The sequence below is a fragment of the Tachyglossus aculeatus genome, chromosome 9 (genome assembly GCF_015852505.1).
Source record: "Tachyglossus aculeatus isolate mTacAcu1 chromosome 9, mTacAcu1.pri, whole genome shotgun sequence".
Classification (NCBI taxonomy): domain Eukaryota; kingdom Metazoa; phylum Chordata; class Mammalia; order Monotremata; family Tachyglossidae; genus Tachyglossus; species Tachyglossus aculeatus.
The window spans coordinates 38,852,159-38,872,710 of record NC_052074.1 but is presented as its reverse complement, the minus strand read 5'-3'; the positions used below and the strand labels follow the sequence as shown (position 1 = coordinate 38,872,710).

The 20,552-nt window shown below is 46.2% G+C and overlaps 1 protein-coding gene across 1 annotated transcript in view; it reads right to left on the bottom strand.

The window, feature by feature from the left end:
• The window catches only part of ARHGAP15 (Rho GTPase activating protein 15), a 413,180-nt gene that overhangs the window by 178,214 nt on the left and 214,414 nt on the right, over window positions 1–20,552 (bottom strand). Inside the window, exon 7 of the mRNA XM_038751348.1 lies at window positions 19,399–19,525. Within this exon, the coding sequence (XP_038607276.1) occupies window positions 19,399–19,525 (127 nt within the window). The remainder of the gene's footprint in view (window positions 1–19,398; window positions 19,526–20,552) is intronic.

Below are 20,552 nucleotides of genomic sequence, written 5' to 3'. Positions count from 1 at the left end.
GCCAATCTAGACAACCTGCATTGCCTGATCGCTTTCGATCAAACTGGTTGGGCTTTGTCTCCTCAACCTTCCGACCTTTCCATCAACCTGCCTGGGACAGCAGTGAAGAAATTGCCAAGGCCGGGGGAAGTTGGAACAGCCCCAGATGCAATCTGTAAAAGCAGAATTAAGACCGTGAGCCCCATGCGACAGTGCTCTGTACACAGTAAGCGCTCAATAAATACAACCGAATTAAACGAACGTGGACTGTGTCCAACCTGATTAGCTTGCATTCTACCCCAGTGCTAATACAGTTCCTGATACAGAGTAAAGGTTTAACGAATACCATTAAAACTCCCCCCCACACACCCAAAGACAAGCTTAAGATTTGGGTGAATTCAATGCACTTTCACAGAATTGCCTGTGTGACATCACGACTCCATGCTGCATCCATGGGGTGACACACATGATGTCACATGCATTTCAGAGCTCGACATCCTATGTGACTGCCCTTGGCACCATGGGACAGTTGTTTGGCAAGGCCACAAAACCTCTTCAGCTCGAGACCCCCCCCCCCCCCACATCTCCAGAGGAATCTGTTTTCTAACGACTCGGGGAGGTTGGGCCCAAGATTTGAACTCCATTTTCTTCCTAACGTAATTATTAAATTTGAGCACTTACTTTGTTTGATCAAGTTCTCTCTACCCCGGTAAGTCCCCATTACAATAAATATAATTCAATTACAAAGTCCTCTGAGGTTTGATCCCCGATGCAGTTTTACATAAACTAGAGAAGCCCTTTAACTGATTCCTTAAATGAAAATCTCTGCTGATGGTTGATAATGGTTTTTTTTTTCCTCTCCCATGGAATGAAGAACTTTTAGCAACAGAACTGCGGTTTAGTGGAAAGAGTCAGGAGCCCTGGGTTCTCATCCCTACTCTGTCACTTGCTTTTTCTGTGTGACTTTGGGTAGGTTACAACTTTCCTGTGCTTCCACCTCCTTATCTGTAAAATGGGGATGAAAGCTTTTCTCCCTCCCCCTTAGACTGTGAGATCGGGACTGTGTCCAACTTGATTGCATTTTATCTTCTCCAGCACTTTGCTCAAGGCTTGGAACACAGTAAGCATTTAGCAAATACTATTATTATTATTATTTCTATTCTCAGGAGCAACTGGCTTCTCTACAGCCTTTGTACCGAGCTTATGGGATATTTTCTTTCTTTCCTCTCCGAACCATTGCCATTCTTGGTGCTTGGGGAGTTTCTTGCTCGTGAAATCCTTCGGCACCAAAGGTAGAACACTTTCTAGAAAATGACATCAGCACTTGGCTAGGGTCCAAGATGGAGCAAAGAAAATGATATTAAAGAGAACAATAAACACTAATGCAATTGGAATAGCAAACAATAAACCACAATAATCCATGCTTCATTTCTGAAGTCTGGCCAATGTAAAATGAAAAAGCCAAACAGAGGTTAGGGGACTTTGAGCATTTGAGATTTTACTGTACTTCAGTGTTGATGTTTTGTAAGATGCTGTGGGCATCTACCCCTACTCTCTGAACTCTGTGTTCAATCTCTTCAGGGCTTCCGAACCAATGCTGAAGCCCCCCCGCCCCCGACCCATGTTAGAGTATCTGTCACAATATGGTGTGAATTTAGTGCTCAGATCCCGTGAGCCACATCCCTGAAGACCTACAAAGGAGAATATTTGGCAGGTCTGAGAGGCAGCAAGTTTTCCAAAGCCCCATTTGGAGTCAGTGTCTGACCTCACCCAGATGATGGACTTTCCCACGACCCCGAGTTAAGAATTGCTCAAGTCCATCTAGTCTCATCTTAGCTCCCAATTCGTCAGCCACTGGGGCATTTTCTTTCCCTGCTCTGGCTGGGGCAGCCCTTCGTATTGTGGCCTGAAGGAGTCATTGCCCTTCCCGCAGGACCCTATGATAAGGGGTGGGGAGAACCCCACTGGAATGGAATGATGCAGCGGGCTCTTGGTTCTCCATCGATGGTCTTTATGGAGCACTTACTGTGCACTGTGCTAAGTGCTTGGGAGAGCACAACACAACTGAGTTGGTAGACACATTCCCTGCCCACAGCGAGTCTACTGTCCCCACCACTGAAGGCCCGCTCTGACCCACAGAGTTCTGTCAGAGATCGGAGAAAGCGTCAGCCTGAGAGCGGTTCCCAATTCTGGTTTAGGAGACACCAGATTAAGCAGATGTTAATAATAATTGTGGTAAAGTAATAATAATAATAATGGCATTTGTTAAGCACTTACTAGGTGCTGAGCACTATTCTAAGCATTGGGGTAGATAAAAGATAATCATGTTGCCCCACCTGGGGCCCACAGTCTTAATCCCCATTTTACAGATGAGTTCACTGAGGCCCAGAGAAGTTAAGTGGCTTGCCCAAGGTCACTCAGCAGACAAGTGGCAGAGCCAGGATGAGAACCCAGATTCTACTGGCTCCCAGGCCCGGGCTCTATTTACTAGGCTACACAGCTAGGCTACGCTAGAAGGAAACAATGAGCCTTCATGCATAGTGGGACAGGGACTGCAAAAATCCACACTCCACCACATGCTTAAGCACTTTTATAAGGTGGTTGACAAGTTGGTATGGACGTTTTTCCACATTCAGGAACATAAGCCCAACCTCCACCTACAGTGCCCGGCCAGATAGCTGGCTCATTCCCGGCTCTGCCATGACACTTGGAGACCTTCCCTGCTTGGGTCTCTACAAGGATGGGTGGTGGTTTGCTGAGCTGTGAAATAGAAAGCTCAAAGGGGCCATTCTGAATCAAAACAGGGGAAAAATCAAAAGGAGGTTGAATTGCCCAGACCAAGGAAACCTTCTAGACTGGAAACTCCTTTGAAAGCAGGGATTGTATCTACCAACCCTGTTGCACTGAACTCTCCCAAGAGCTGAGTACAGTAGTCTGCAAACAAAAAGCAATCAATAAATACCACTAATTGATTGACCCTCTCCACAGGAAAGCAGAATCTCATGACTGATTCCGTCGTGTTTCTTCAAAAGCCCTTGGCTTGTTCTTTCTCAGAGAACAGGATAAGGTAGAGCTGCCTCTTTTCATTACTATTGTCTGCCTCCCAGACTAGAATGGAAGCTTCTTGTGGGCAGGGAACCTGTCTTGAATTTCTATTGTACTTTCCCAAGTAGGCACTCAGCAAATAACAGATGTTTCTGGAGAACTGATTCTTCTTTCTTTCCAGCTCTCAACCAAATGGGCCCCCTGTTTCTCTATGTACTCTACTTTATTCATTGACTCCATGGAAAAACCTAAAGTGATCATAGAATCTCTATCATTCCTAAAGCACCGATGAGCACTGATACATTTCTCCCCTGGCTAAGATCCCCATGGCTGCAATCGATTCCTTTGTTCAGGAGATGACTGAACATTCCTAGTGTCTGAATGAGAGGTGCCCCAGGTGGAATCCCATAACTTAAAAACTTCGGCTACCACATTCCTTGCCACTTGCCAGGAGAACTCTGTCCAAATTAATCGCAAACTTCTCTAAGTTGTAGCCTCATTGGACTTTCAATCAATCAGTCAATCATTGGTACTTATTGAGAGCTTACTGTGTGCAGAGCACTGTAGTAAGCACTTGGAAGACTACAAAAATTGATAGAAACGCTCCCTACACATACACATAATCATTAGGCCTTTTTGAGAGGAAAGACTAAAGATTCCTAATTTCTTAAGCATGAAGATGATCATGATGCCTAAGATTTACTGATCCCTTTAGGTTTACTGCCTAATTTACGGACTTCTCCCTACAACAGTGTCTTTGCGATTGAATCCTCTCCAATCAGTAGATCAATGACATTTGTTGAGTTCTCATTCTGGGCAGATCCCTGTACTAAGCACTTGGGAACGTACAATGCAGTTGAAAGACATAATCCCTGGCCTCAAGAAGCTTATCATCTTGCTTAAAAGTCCCAGCTCCTCCCCAAGGCTTTTTCCTTCCCTGGGTTCTTGTGGTCTGAGGGAGCGATCAATCAGGCTACTTGTGGATTTTTCTCGGCGTGGAAAGTTTGACCCCCTGAGGACTAGAGAAATGCTTATCGCTGTACTTTTAAAGCTGTGCAGAGGAATGAACTGTGGTGGGTGGTTGGAAAGAACCAGAGGCGTGATTTATCACCTTCTCACTCGTTCAGCTGTGGAGAAGGAGAGGGTGAGTGGATGACCTCAGCCAGCCCCGCCAACCCATGGGGCATGTCTCTTTTTCTCTGTGGGATGCAGTGCTGTCCACTGGTATCTGGGCCCTGGTTAGGTAGACCAAAGTGCCCGGTCAGAATATTTTCTCCCATTTTGGGAGGACCAATGGGGAGCTTTTCTCCTTCTGAAAGGGCAGCGTGCATTTCCACACTATTCCCAGAGGGACATCCGGGATGCTGGTTGCTCTTTCCAACCGCTTAAGAAACCAAAGCTCAACAAGAACCCAGCCCAGAGTATCCTTCGGAGCCAGACATGTTGACTTGACTGCTGTGGGATTAGGGCAAATCGCTTCACTTCTCTGTGCTTCAGTTACCTCATCTGTAAAATGGGGATTAAGACTGTGAGCCCTATGTGCGACGGGAGCTGTGTCTCACTTGATTAGCGTGTATCTACTCCAGCACTTAGAACAGTGCACATAGTAAGTGCTTAATAAACACCATAGGAAAAAAAAAGTCAGATGATTTTCCCTGTTCTGGGACTGCTGCTTTCTGGAAGGGCCGCTTGGATTTGAATAACATTCTTCTTCTTAAAAAAAAAATTAATAAATCAGAAAAAAAAACCAGATGCATCTCTTGTTTCCCAATCTAAAGAAAGTGCATTTGTGGACATTTTCAGGAAACTGAAGTGCCCCAGTATTCTTCTGAACAAGTCCAAGGAGATTCTCACAACAGACATTTTGCATTATACCTCTCCCCAGAGTCACGGCACGCTCATCTCTGCAAACGCTCCCTTCTACCCCGGCTGAATTAATATGCATTTTATTCCACTAATCTTGAAACAACAGGAATAAAGTTTATCCGGGTCTTTTATACCTCAGAGAACAAAACAAATAGTACAAATCTTTAGAGGGAAAGGATATACAAAAGGGCTGGAGGTGAATATTTCAAAGCAAATACTCTTTAAATGATGTGCAAATTATTTCAGCACTTGAGCATGATTTACGAAAGGGGATTAGGACAGGGAAACAAGAACCCAGTTTAAATTGTTGGGTTTCAAAGTCTAAGATTAGAAGTGGCTAGAAGGAGAGGAGAGATAGGATAGGGAGGATTTCAGATTGAGTTGATTCGGTTCACCCTTTCCTAAGTGAACACTCTCTTGCTGGACTTAAAGTGGCCAATGTGAGGTATCTTTTCTAGCACTCTGTGAACATCAAGTGGGTGATGATGATAATTAGGAAATGATGGTGTAATTAATATCTCAGGGATGAGGTCTCTCCTTACCCAATTTGGGAAGTAATTCAAGATGGAAGGACTGTCCCCTGGGGAGAGAAGGGGGCTATTCACAGGGGTTTGTGCTCCAGTGAGGAGACTCTCAATTTGCAGGTTACATCTATAATAATACATTATACTACACAATCATATTCTGTCTTATTCTCCACGTAATGGGGAAGAGCTACTTGTAAGTACTATAAAAATGATCACTTTTATGTAATTGCAAAGATTAATAAGTAAGCTCACTTCTCCTGGCTCTATAATGACCTGCTGTTGTAGAAAGGAAAGGAAAATTTAATGATCCTGCTCAGATATGATTAATATCTAACTTTTTCTTGACTAAAATTCTGGACTTGGTTCAATAAAAATGAGTTAAGTGAACATTCCAAGATTCCCCAGCCAAACTCTTCCGTGGACGCTGGTTATGCCCAATTTAGAAATAAGCCATTCAACCCCAATAACGAAGCCATGCCGAGTCTTAGAGAAAGAAGTGATTAATTCTCAGCGAGTGAGTTGTCCTAATGCAACAGTGCTTAAGAAATGGAGTCCAGCAAAGCACTGCTAAGGCGTCTCTTTTTTGAGGAAGAGGCCACCTTCAGCCAGGAGACCAAAGAAAGCTTGTGGTGGGCAGGGCGTGTGTCTGTTATATTGTTTTCCTGTTCTCTCTCAAGTGCTTAGTACAGTGCTCTGCACGAAGTATGCACTCAATAAATATAAGGGACTGACTGACTAATGGGGTGGCCTTGGGAAAAAAGAGTTAGCAATTAGTTCCCAAGCTGAAGATAGCTTAAAGGGGGAAAGACACAGGGCTGGGTTTTTTCATAAAAACATAGTCTCAGTTCCTTCTGGTCATCTATGCTTCTGCTGCCAAGCAGTGAGCATCAGGTTGGCTCATGAAATCTCTCCTCAGGCCTCGCCCAGGTTTGAGAGAGGCTCACACAAGTTTTCAGGCCCGTTTGTGTTATGTTTGGGAAGTTAAGGAAATCGTTTGCATGGGCGAAGCGGCAGGTCGGGCGATGATCCTTTGGAAGCTCCTGAGGAGTTTCGGGCTTCAAGACACAGCTGAGCAATGTCTCTGGGACGGTGAAGACATTTAGCACATGGCGTATGGAGGAAGCTCACCTCTGAGCCAGAATGAAATTCAGAAATTAAAATAAGGGAGGAATCAAGCGGTATTTTTTCCTGTAGCTTCCAAAGGCAACGGGAAACAGCATGGCCTAGTGGCTAGAGCCTGGGCCTGGGGTTCAGAAGTACCTTGGTTCTAATCCTCGCTCTGCCACTTGTCTGCTGTGTGGCCTTGGGCAAGTCACTTCACTTCTCTGTGCCTCAGTTCCCTCATCTTTAAAATGCGGATCAAGACTGTGGACCCCATGAGGGACAAAGACTGTGTCCAACCTGATTGCCTCATTTCAACCCCAGCACTTAGAACAGTGCTTGGCATGTAGTAAGCACTTAACAAATGCCGTGATTATTATTATCATCATTATTACTATTATTAATCAATCAATCAATCAATCGTATTTATTGAGCGCTTACTATGTGCAGAGCACTGTACTAAGCGCTTGGGAAGTACAAATTGGCATCACATAGAGACAGTCCCTGCCCAACAGTGGGCTCACAGTCTAAAAGGGGGAGACAGAGAACAGAACCAAACATACCAACAAGATAAAATAAGTAGGCTAGAAATGTACAAGTAAAATAAATAAATAAATAAATAAATAGAGTAATAAATATGTACAACCATATATACATATATACAGGTGCTGTGGGGAAGGGAAGGAGGTAAGATGGGGGGATGGAGAGGGGGACGAGGGGGACAGGAAAGAAGGGGCTCAGTATTATTACTGTGTCCAGAGAAACTCTGGGTGACTTCCATGTGCAGAGAACTTTCCTTGGCATCTGCTGTGTGCAGAGTGTGGTATTGGCTGCATGAAATCAGACAATCTGTGTAGGAAACAGTTACCCTTCCCTCAAGGTCTTTACAATCTAACGGGGCAGAGGGGTAGACCTGTGTTGTAGCAATAGAATGGGAATGAAGATACCATGATTTTCCCTTTTTTTCCCCTGAGGTATTTAGTGGGCTTCATTTGGAGGTAGTTCACTTTTCCCTTCACCTTGGAGAGAGTCCAACCTACAGCTGACCTGCCTAGAGAGTTAGCAGGGTTTTATGGCGGACGATAACTTCGCAAAAGTCTGGAAAGACTGCACAAGGAAGGGGTCAACCGGGAAGCCGCAGGCCCAGACGACCAGGCTGGTGTCCAGCTCGGCGAGGCCGGCCGCTGGCTGGCTCTGAGAGAGCACATCTCCCCCCAGCAGGTGGGCAGTCTGGAAGCCGGAGCCACAGGAAGCTGTGCAGACCTAAAATGTCAGTGGGCTTGCGGGGGATTTGGGTAAATCCATGAATGAGCAATCATGTGGTCATTGCCAGAGACTGAATCCTAGGCTGGACGGGCCCTGGAGTTGACCCCTTTGGGGCACTTGAGAGCCTACCCCAGTCCAAGATACAGCACTTGACGGCCTACCCCAGCCCAAGATGCTTAGAGCGAGCAGTCGCCAGTGGTTCAGGGGTCCCGGCTATTGGTCCCAGTTCAGTCTCTTCAGACACACATGTGGACCTGGGTGGCTATCCCCACAGGGAGACTCATTGTTCAATCTTCATATATGTCCTCACTCTTGGCCTGGTCCAGAAGGAAGTTTCCCCCCATGTCAAATTCCGGCATAATGGCTTTGTTGCAGGGCCTCATGTACTGAGAACCACTGTCCAATGCACTGAGATTCTTGGAAAAGATCAGAAAAGTCATGGAATAATAATAATAATAATAATAATAATAATAATAATAATAATGGCATTTATTAAGCACTTACTATGTGCAGAGCACTGTTCTAAGTGCTGGGGAGGTTACAAGGTGACCAGGTTGTCCCATGGGGGGGCTCACAGTCTTAATCCCCATTTTACAGATGAGGTAACTGAGGCACAGAGAAGTGAAATGACTTGCCCAAAGTCACACAGATGACAATTGGTGGAGCCGGGGTTTGAACCCACGACCTCTGACTCCAAAGCCCGTGCTCTTTTCCATTGAGCCACGCTGCTTCTCTAATGCCAGTGACCCCTTGGCCTCCCAACTGGGTTGAAAATCAAGAGAACTGCCCAACTTTGACACTGCTACTTTTGTAAATACGAGAGAGGTAGAGCGCAGGTGCCTTGTGGACAGGAGCAGGTCACTTCTTTGGTTTGTTCTTCCCAAAGGCTTAGTACAGTGCTTGCAGCTGGTGGGTGTTCAGTAAATGCTACTACATATTACATAAGAGAATTCCTTTTGAGAAGATACCTGCCTGAATGAGAATTATGAACCAAGTCAACAAGGGGAAAGGAGGGATGGGTGAAGAATTGTGCAACTCGGCACCGTGGTCCACAGATAGTTGCAGTCGTCACAGTCCTTCACACTCTCCAAAGCTGTAGGGTCATCTCTAGACTGTAAACCTGGTCTGGGGAGGGAACGTGACTGCAAATTCTGCTGTATTCTACTCTCCTGAGTGCTTAGTACAGTGCTCTGCATATAGTAAGCTCTCAATAAATACTACAGAATGATTTCTAAACAGAGCTTCAGGAAGCAGGGGAGAAGGGGAGAGAGGGTAGATTATAGGAGTCAACTTGTGGGGGTGAAAAGTGGGCGACAATTTTAGGGGAGGGAGAAGGTCAGGATCAAGAAGCAGCGTGGCTCAGTGCAAAGAGCCCAGGCTTTGGAGTCAGAGGTCATGGGTTCAAATCCAAGCTCTGCCACTTGTTAGCTGTGTGGGCAAGTCACTTAACTTCTCTGTGCCTCAGTTACCTTATCTGTAAAATGGGGATTAAGACTCTGAGCCCCCGTGGGACAACCTGATTGCCTTGTAACCTCCCCAGAGCTTAGAACAGTGCTTTGCACATAGTAAGTGCTTAACAAATGCCATTATTATTATTATTATTATTCAGAAAGAGCTGATAAGTCAGAAAGGTGCCATCTTGGCCCTTCTTGGTCCTGACTGGAAACTCTCAGGAATGGTCAGCATCCTGGAATGAGACACCTGTGGCATTTTGAACCCTGATCGGACACTCCAGGCCTTGTCGGGGCCTTGGAGACCAGCTCACAGAGCTGGCAAGGTGAGATTGCCCCCATTGCCACTATGGAGTGAAAACTGACGGGACAGATCCCAACACGAAATCAACGGTAACAAATTTTCAAGCCGTGTCAACCTGGGTTCTCCCACAAAAGGTCACTGTAAAGTAAAAATGGCCCATACCCTCTTGCAAATGACTCCTGAAACTCATTTATTCCCCCCGAAATCATCAAGATGCTCCCCACACATTTACCAGGACTCTTCCTAGGAATAATAATCGATTATTGTATCTGTTAAGTGTCTACTATGTGGCAAGCACTGCACTCAGTGCTCATTTAGAATCAAAATCATCCAGTCCCGGATGGGTCTCACAGTCTAAGTAGGAGGGAGAACAGGTATTGAATCCCCATTTGTCAGATGAGGAAACTGAGGCACAGAGAAGCAAAAAGTGACTTTCTCAAAGTCACATGGCAGAAAAGTGGCAGAGCCAGGATTAGAAGCCATGTCCTCTGACCCTCAGACTAGAACCCGGTCTTCTTGAATCTTCTCGATTTTAATGAAGAAGCAACCATTGCAGTGTGGCAGAGTCTAGGAGACTAATGATCGTTTTAACTGTGCATAAAGCCATCTGCACATACATGCAGAATGCCAGTGAGGGGCATTCTTGAGCCCTCAGGGCACTGACGCAGAGATAATCAGCGCCAGTCTTGTTTGTTAACCGATCCGCGGTTGGAAAACAGAAAGTATCGTGCTTGAGGTTCATGCATTTTGTAGCCTCATTTTGAAACCCCTGTCAGAAAAGTTTGGCGGGATGGCCCCCATTTCACCTTCTCAGAACTGGCCTTCCTCAGAGTCGGGTCAGTTTCCCACCGATGTAGTTGTATAAAAGGGGCAGGTATTTATTGGTTATTAAAAGTTTTTCTGTGCCTTTCATGCGGAGAAAGCTGCAGGCCCTGGACAGGGACAATCAACTTATTAACTACCCAAGAATCTTTCCCTGTGAATACCTGCTAGCATCTCAACACCAGAAGTCAGCAGGGAAGGGAACACGGAGGAGAGGAGAAGCCAGAAACCAGAACTTGAAATCTGGGGAGTTTGGAAGGACTATCCTGAGTTCACCAAGAAAGATGACGTTAGGATGGGGTACCTTCCAAAGGCCAGGATCGACTCTGCTCTTCATCACCTTTGTAGCAGAGAGAGAAAGAGAGAGAGAGAAAGAAAGTGGGGAGGGGGGAGTGTAGAAATCTGATCCTAACAGGATTGCAACTCTAGTGCTTGGTATGCTATAAGTAGCCTGACCATATAATTGGCAACTATTATACTGGCAACACAACTATTGGTTGTGTTGTGAGAACAGTGAGGAAGAAAAGGATTTTAGCTGGAAGTGGTTGGTGGGGACTGATGTCATCTGAGGCTGGAGTCTGTGGTGGCCACCTTGGTTTTGGACTGCCTGTCCCAGAAATACCTAGGAACCAAGATGGCCACTTAGGATCCGAGGAGGCGCCTCCAGTCCCCACAAACCACTATGAGGTAAAAGGTTCCCTGCACTCTTTCTGTTCCCACCGCCCACCCCAAGGTCATCAAGCTGTGACCCATATTGGCAGCAAAATTGGGCACAAATGCAGTGCATAGACAGCTTGGAATGGCTGGCGGATCTGCCACCTTCTATGGTTGGGGCCTTCAGTTGCTATCTTCTTTTGGGACTTTAAACTTGTGCTGGCCCAATAAAACTAGGAATTTGCTAGAAAAGACTGCATCTTTGATGAGAAAGTCCCACCCCTGGTTTTCAGAAGAATTGATCAAGGGGCCGTGACAAGCTGGGAACAAACCTGGCGCCTTACGCAATGACAGATAATGATCCATTTTCCTTTGCTGGGACCCTTCCCGAGTGCCAAAAGGAGAATCAATGCCCTATTGGAGTTCAAATCTAGGCCGCTGGACACCACATCATGGGGAGACGTTAGGAGGAAAATAACTAATCATTTTGGTATTTGTTAAAGCACTGTGTGCCAAGCATTGCGCTACGAGCTGGGGTACCTCCAATACAGTCAGAGTGAACTCAGTTCCTGCCCCACATGGGCCTCACAGTCTAAGATAGGGAAAACAAGTATTTAATTCTAATTTTTCAGATGAGAGAACTGAGGCACAGAGAAGTAAATGACTTGCCCAAGATCACACGCCAGGCACAAGGGAGAGCTTGGATTAGAACTCAGGTCCTCTGACTCTCAGTCCTATTTCCATTAGGCCCCTCTGCGTCCCGTGTTTCTGAGGATTCTGGAAACACTTCGGAAACATGTCCCTGAGTCGTTGAGTGATTTGCTGACATAAAGGCCCCCAAATGGGGTTCTGTGGCCAGGAAAGCTCTGGCAAATTATACGGGGAACACCAGATGAAGATTAAACACAGATTCATCTCATCGATGTATTTAAAGTCAACCAGCATTCTCCCCAAAACTCCAATCTCTTCGAAGTACAAATGGCTCACCGAAATGTTGTCATTTCCTTTCCTTCATTCGAGATATCTGATGGTTATCAAATGTATTTTGAATTTAAACTTAAGAGCTCTAATTGTCAGAGAGGAGCCATTTCCTATCCATTGGCGATGTGTGAGGAAATATATTCCCATTCTTCCTTTTCGCTTATATTTCGGTCTAATGGCCTTTCTTTCTCTGGGGAAACTGAACAATTCTCGTGGTGATGGTGGGGGTTGCCTAGGAAGCAGCATTTCATTTGGTGGAATGCTTTTCCAGATTGGTCCACTTTGGCTAGTTAACTATGTAGGGGACTAGTTACTACCTGGGGCAATAGTTAGGTCAGTCAACGAGTCAGTAATATTTACTGAGCCCTTACTGTATACAGATCACTGTACTAAGCGCTTGGGAGTGTACAATATAACAATAGGACAGACACATTCCCTGCCCACAACCAGATAACAGTCCAGATGGGGAGATAGACATTAATTCAAGTAAATGGATTACGGATATTGACAGAAGTGCTGTGGGGGTGGGAGGGGGAATGATTAAAGGGAGCAAATCAGGGTGACGCAGAAGGGAGTTGAAGAAAAGGAAAAGGGGACTTAGGGAAGGGGTCTGACCCTTTTTTACAGTGTTTTGTTAAATGCTTATTAAGAACCGGGTACACCATACTAAGCTCTGGAGGAGATACAAGCAAATCAGGTCGGATGCAGTCCATGTCCCTTGTGGGGCTCACAAGTCTGCATTTTAATCTGAATCTTAAAGATGAGGTAACTAAGGCACAGAGAAGTTAAGTGACTTGCCTTAGGTCACCCAGCAGACAAATGGCAGAGCCGGGGGTCGAACCCAGGTCCTTCTGATTCCCAGCCCCGTGCTCTAGCCATTAGGCTTCTGCACCTTCTGCCCCCTCACAGGGCACTTAGTATTTCTCTCACTCCAAACGCTCACCCTCTCATTGCGACATTATGATGCTTGCTGTTTGTTCCCAGGTAAGAATGCGTCTGGCCCTCTGGGACTGGAGATTATATATTTGGGCAATTTTAATATTGTTTTTGTTTTCTGGGCAGATGGCTTTTTCATCTTATTATTTTTGTGGATTGGCAAGATTGTTCATCTTTTCTACAAAATTCTTAATAAAAACGAATGTTAAAAAAACAAATTATGTCCTCCAGAGCAGTCTCCATTCTGTGTGTTTTAAACAATTGCCTAATTACGTATTTAGCCAAGGAACGGCTTTGACTTCTTTTTGGACTCAATAATACACTTTTTTGCAAATTCTCTTAATTACTTCTCTACCCGAAAGGTCAAAATTTAAGAAAGATAATATTTGCTGCACATAGAAGAAAATAACAAGGATCCAAAACTTTGTTTGGAAAGTAGGTCTACGTGCGACCTTTACCTTTGAGAATTCGGAGAGCTCGTTTAAGATGCCGTTTGAAAGTTGCAACTTTGAAGCTGGAAAAGCGATCTATTTTGAAATGATAGTCCCCATGTGATTTGTTTTTCTTCCGACTAAATTGTAAGGAATCGTGAAGGGACTGATTAGACCTTCCTCCAAACAGATTCAAAAATCCAGGTCGGTCTGAAATCGTCACGAACCCCCAAAATGCATCCAGCCTCTGTCCACGTGTGTGATTACAGAATCAACACCCCCCTTCTAGACTGTGAGCCTGTTGTTGGGTAGGGATTGTCTCTATCAGTTGCCGAATTGTACTTTCCAAGCGCTTAGTACAGTGCTCTGCACACAGTATTTGCTCAATGAATATGATTGGATGAACGGATGCATGAATGAACGTCCACCCGGACCTTCCCACGCCTGTAGCTGGGGTCTCTCCTAACATTCGTTTGCGTATCCTTGGCAGCAAATGAACATGCTGTGGAGTACAGTCTGGTGCTTGGAGAGGCTAGAGGGGTGGGTCTTGGGAGGAAATATCGGTTTCTAGAGCGTGGAGGAACAGTTTTCCGGACAAATGGTTCTACGTCGACCATCTGTGGCCCCCACCCAGTCAGCGATCCCTCCTGTCTGACATCTTCTCTACTGGAGGAGGCCAACACAGTGGCGGAAGAGGGCTGTGGCTGGTCAGAGACACTGGCCCCACAACGGATCCTGAGGACTGATAGCAGATCCAGGACTGTCAGAGACTCCCTTTTCCTGTGTTCCTCATCTCCAGAGGGATATCCTCCCCGATTGGGCCCTATGCTTACTCCCAAAACCCACTCCATCCAGCGATCAATCAAAGGGATTTACAAAGCTGCTCAATGGACTAAGGTCTCTTCACATCAAAGCAAAATGCAACACGCCCTGTCCTCCAGAGTTTACAATCTAATGGGGAGACAAGACAGAATGATGTACAGACAGGAGAAAAGAGGGAAGAGGGACAGGGGAACGATGGAGTCTCCCACAGGTAAGCCTCAGCTCAGAGTCTTCAAGACGTCAAGATTAAAAGCAGCGTGGCCTCATGGATAGAGCACGGCCTGGAAGCAAGAAGGACCTGGCTTCTAATCCTGCCTCTACCACTTGTCTGCTGCGTGACCTTGGACAAGTCATTTCACCTCTCTGTTTCTCAATTATGCCATCTGTGAAGTGGGGATTAAGACTGTAAGCCCCATGTGGGACAGAGACTGTGTCCAACCCGATTTGTTTGTAACCATCCCAGGACTTAGTAAGTTGTCTGGCACATAGTAGGTGCTTCATAAACACCACCACAGTTATTAAGACGGAGCCCCTGCACTGAGGAGTTGATTCTAGAGCTAGTGGCTAGCACAGCACGACTCTCACACTCTCATTCCTGCCCGTCGTGTTCCTGCTGGGGAGCAGAAGTGAGGCAAGAGAACAGGTGAGCAAGGGGCAGCACACTGTAAATAATAATAATAATAATAATGGCATTTATTAAGCGCTTACTATGTACAAAGCACTGTTCTAAGCCCTGGGAGGTGGGTTAAAAGGTGATCAGGTTGTCCCGTGGGGGGCTCACAGTCTTAATCCCCATTTTACAGATGAGGTCACTGAGGCCCAGAGAAGTTAAGTGACTTGCCCAAAGTCACACAGCTGACAATTGGCGGAGCTGGGATTTGAACCCATGATCTCTGACTCCAAAGCCCGTGCTCTTTCCACTGAGCCACACTGCTTCTCCAGTACATGTAAAATACATGTGCTTCCCATGCCTATGTTGTCCACCCTCAGACAGAACCAGAAGTGGAACCAAGGACTCCTCATTCCCACAGGCCACTAGATCAACTGCGGGGTTCTGGGGAAATAAATAAAAGCTTTGACAAGAGAGGCTTAAAGTTCCCCTCACGGCCGGGAGTGTCTCAGAGCTGAGATGGGGGCCGGCTTTAGGAATTAGGAGATTGTACGTCAAGTTCTGCATTGAGTTACTCGGAATCTTTTCCTACCCGTTTCTCTGTGAAGGACAGAGTCGGGCAGATGAAGCACTAAATGATCTTGAGAGGAGCTTCTAAATGTCGGTCTGTCAGCGACCCTCATCTTTTCGCCTCACATTATCATCCTGCCTTTCCCACAGTGGCTTGGCCTTCACGTGGAATTTCTTGGCTTCTCTTCCTCTTCTAAGGCGGACACAAGTGCTATCTTAAAATATCTGATGGGTATTTAATAGTGTTGGCAGTCCTCAAGAAAAAAAAAAACCCAACCAGAATATTTAACCTTCTTAACTTTATGAAGCCGCTTCTCGAGACAGCGTCTTTTCCCCCCGGTCTAACAGACAGACTGGACAATGAAACGACCACCTGTTGACTGCTAACAACGTTCTCAGGCCTCTTTAAAGTGACTCTGGCTCCGTCCTGGCGACGATACTTGTGTGAACGTTAAGGGCACAGAAAGCCAAAGACAGAAAACTGACAATAAAGTTTGTGCTTAGACTACTAATAAGTAAGTGAATACTGTGTTTCTCTACTGCCCCTAATTATTTAATCTCAGGGGATGAAATCAATCCGTTTTGTGGAATCCAGGCTAGGGGATTTCACCCAGCATTCCTCCTACATTTACACGCGTTTTAGCTAACTTTCCATTCTCTTTTTCCTCCTATCTGTGAGCTGTTTTGGGTCTGCCTTCCCCCATTAGATTGTAAATTCTTTGAGGACAGGGACTGTGCCTTTTCCCTTGAGAGTACTCTGTCAAACAGCGTGGCCTAGAGGAAAGAGCACGGGGCTGGGAATCAGGAGACCTGGTTTTAATCCTGGCTCCACCACCCATCTGCTCTGTGACCTTGGGTAAGTCACTTCACTTCTCTGTGCCTCAGTGACCTTCTATGTAAAATGGAAATTCAGACTGTGAGCCCCCTGTGAGCCATGGACTGTGCCAATCTGATGCTGGGGACTAAATGCCTGTTGTCCCTCCCTCTTAGACTGTAAGCCCCTCAAGGGAAGGCAACTGCGTCCAATCTGTTTGTATTCATTCATTCATTCAGTTGTACGGAGAGAAACAGCGTGGCTCAGTGGAAAGAGCACGGGCTTTGGAGACAGAGGTCATGGGTTCAAATCCCAACTCTGCCCATTGTCAGCTATGTGACTTTGGGCAAGTCACTTAACTTCTCTGTGCCTCAGTTCCCTCATCTGTAAAATGGAAATTAAGACTGTGAGCCCCATGTGGGATAACCTGATTACCTTGTATCTCCCCCAGCGCTTAGAACAGTGCTTGGCACATAGTAAGCACTTAAATACCAAAATTATTATTATCACTATTATTACTGAGAACTTTGTGCTGAGCACTGTACTATGCACTTGGGTGAGTACAATAGAGCAAACCCTGTAAACTATGAGCTCATTGTGGGCAGGGAATGTCCCTGTTTATTGTTGCATTGTACTTTCCCAAGTGCTTAGTACAGTGCTCTGCACACAGTAAGCATTTAACAACTACAGCTGAATGAATGAACAATCAACACAACAGGGAATGTGCCTACATTCCCTGCCCACAACAAGCTTACAATGTAGAGACTGTAAGCTTGTGTTGGATCTACCCCTGTGTTTGCACATAGTAAACACTGAAAGAATAACACAATGATTAGCGCTATTATTTCTGGGCTGTAGATACAGTAGGTGTGCATTTGATCGATCGATGGCTCTACTGAATTATAAAAGAGCACATAACCGGTTGGATCAAAGTCCTGGGGTGGGTAATAAACAACCTTTATTCTGCTCTCGCCGTTGGAGCCACAGTGAGCTCTTCAGAGTGGCGGCCAATAGCCCACTGATTGGTCACTGAGCCATTTCTGCGTAATCTGAAGACGTCACCGGAAAATGTCACCTAAAGGCATCACCAGCTCCTTCTTGAGGAAGCCCATCCATGGTCACTTACACCCACAACTTTTCTCTGGAGGAATTGTGATTGCCCCCAATTAGAGTATCTGATATTCACTGAGCCCCTGCTGTGTGCAGGGCCCTGTACTAAGCACTTGGGAGAGTACGAGCAATAATATAACAGACACATCCTGGCCTAGTGGAAAAAACACGGGCTTGGGAGTCCAAGGACCTGGGTTTCAATCCCGGCTCTGCCACTTGTCTGCTCTGTGCCTCAGTTCCCTCATCTGTAAAATGGGGGTTGAGACTGTGAGCTCTGTGTGGAACAGGGACTGTTTCCAATCTGATTATTTTATATCTACTCCAGCATTTGACACAATGCCTGGCACGTAGGAAGCGCTTAACAAATAGCACAGTTATTATTATTATTATTAATATTACATTCTCCGCCTAGCCTGCTTTTGAGACTACTTTATTTGCAATTATTTTATCCCTCTCTCTCCCCTTAGAATGTAGGCTCCTTCTGGTGGAGAGAGTGGAGACAGCAGGTATTGTATCCCTATTTCACTGACGAGGAAACTATGGCCCAGAGAGGTTAAGTGACCAGCCCAAGGTCACCCAGCAGGCCAGAGGCAGATTCGCAACTAAAGCCTGGGGCTTCTGTCTCGCCGTTGAATGCTCTTTTACCTAGACTAGGCCGCCCCTGCTTTGCACACAGGAGATTACAGAATATTTTTTCTCCCTTACAAAACTAGCCAGCCCTGGTCAGTGAACTACGAAGTGGGGCAGCCAGGATTTGAGTTCTAGTTTGGACTTGGTCCCTATCATCACTCAGTGGTCTTTATTAAGCGGTCACTGTGTGCAGACCACTGTATTAGGTACTGGGAAAAATAGCACGATGCAACGGAATCGGTAGATCCAAATCCTTTCCCTTAAGGAGCGTCCAACCTCCAGTGGGTGGGAGACAGACAGCTAGGTGGTGCTGGGTCAGCGGTCCCTCCTTCTCTCATCTGTCTTAATAATAATAATGGTATTTGTTAAGTGCTTACTATGTGCCAAGCACTGTACTGATCTATGGGTTGGATACAAGCAAATGGGGTTGGACACGGTCCCTGTCCCACGTGCGGCTCACGATCTCAATCCTCATTTTATCAGTGAGGTAACTGAAGTCCAGAGAAGCAAAGTGACTCGCCCAAGGTCACACAGAGACAAGCCCCAGAGATGGGGTTAGAACCACGACTGGTCTCTGTCATTCATTCATTCATTCAATCGCATTTATTGAGCGCTTACTGTGTGCAGAGCACTGTACTAAGCGCTTGGGAAGTACAAGTTGGCAGCATATAGAGACGGTCCCTACCCAACAACGGGCTCACAGTCTAGAAGGGGGAGACAGACAACAAAACAAAACATGTGGACAGGTGTCAAGTCGTCGGAACAAATAGAATGAAAGCTAAATGCACAGCTTTTTTGGGGTGCTTATAGTAAACTCAAAGTATACTGCAAACTAAAAAATATCATATAATTATATCTGCTTTAAAACAGCAATACTCACTAGGTAACACTGCTCCTCAAGACAGCTACGCATCCAGCAAACTGTCAGGGCTGCAGTGAGGGAAGTGGGAAGGCTTCATCTTCCTCGTCTCTTTCTGAGTCCTCACCCCTTCTCCCACTGCCTTTCCCATCCCTCCCAGATTTCTTTCCCGGCCCAGCTCGCTCTCCCTCCTGGCCGGTGGGGAATGCCACCCGGAGAAGAGCCCTAGCTGGGCCTATTTCCCCATCGTTCTAGCTACCGGTCTAAACGGCGCATGGCTGGAGGAGGCTGTCCCCCACATAATTACGGGTTTACTCACTCCTACAACAGGAGACAACGATTGACGCTTTCCTCTTACAAAGCAAACCACATACCAAGACTCAGGTTGCCTCAAAGCCCAGCCCGGAGCCTCGGGAACAATATTTTCCCAGTGAGTTGATGTTCCCATCCCAACCTGAGCATCAACACTGCCCTCCAGTGCTCAGATGCACCTCCCTGGAGCTCGGCTCGGCCTCACAAATGAAATGAATTTTGCTCAAACCTCAGTCGGAAGGGCTCGGTCCCCTGGCCACCCCACACCTGCGGCCGGCTCCCCTGGGAGGGAAAGAGAAAGTACTCACTTAAAGATTTTCGGTGTTCGGGTTTCTGCTCCCTCACCTCCGGATCGACGTGGCTCAGCAGTTCGGTGCTGGAGGATCGTTGGATTTTGAACTCCCGATTCTGGGGCCCAAAGCCGGGATTCTTTGGCTGGAAAGAACGGACACTCGGGCTAAGTACATCTCACCCCAGACATGGTCAGCAGCAGATTGACGATCTGTCGCTTTCAGGCCTGGGGGTCTGAATGTCATGGGTTCTAATTCTGACTCCTCCACCGGTCTGCTGTGTGACCTCGGGCAAGTCACTTCACTTCTCAGTTCTCTCATCTGTAAAATGGGGATTCAGACTTTGCGCCCCAAGTGGGACAGGGACTGTGTCCAACCTGATTTGCTTGTATCCACCCCAGCGCTTAGAACAGTGCCTGGCACACAGTAAGTGCTTAACAAATACCATAATTATCACTATTATTACTATTCTAAAGAAGTGATTTGGGGGAGAAGGGTGTCCATCCTGCAGGTGGGATCCTCCTTTATTTCTCAACTCCATTTGGTCCCTGATGAATAGAGGAATGATGACCCCTCTTCGCCCCCCCCCCCAAAAAAATACTCCTTTATTTCTCAACTCCATTTGGTCCCTGATGAATAGAGGAATGATGACCCCTCTTCGCCCCCCCCCAAAAAAATGTGTATTAAAAAAATAAAATAAAGGATTCATTTACGAAAGGAGGGGATGAAATGGCAGCTATCAAATGGCATGGCGGTCAACTCTTTCAGGACAATCCAAAATTCTTTTGGGATTTTCCTTGGGAAATCACAATAATAATGATAATTATGGTACTTATTAAGTGCTTATAATGTGAAAAACACTGTTCTAAGCACTGGGTAGATGCAAGGTCATCAGGTTGGACACAGTCCCTGTCCCAGGTGGGACTTACAGCCTCAATCCCTATTTTCCAGATGAGGTAACGGAGTTCCAGAGAAATGAAGTGACTTGCCCAAGGTCAGACAGCAGACACATGGTAGAGCCGGGATTAGAACTCAGGTCTTTCTGACTTTCAGGCCTGTGCTCTAGCTACTAAGCCATGCTACTTCATACTAAGTCATGAAGCTTCACAACAGATCCGCTTATCTCAGAAGACTTTATCCCATCTAGCGACTTCCTGCCAAACGCACCTTAG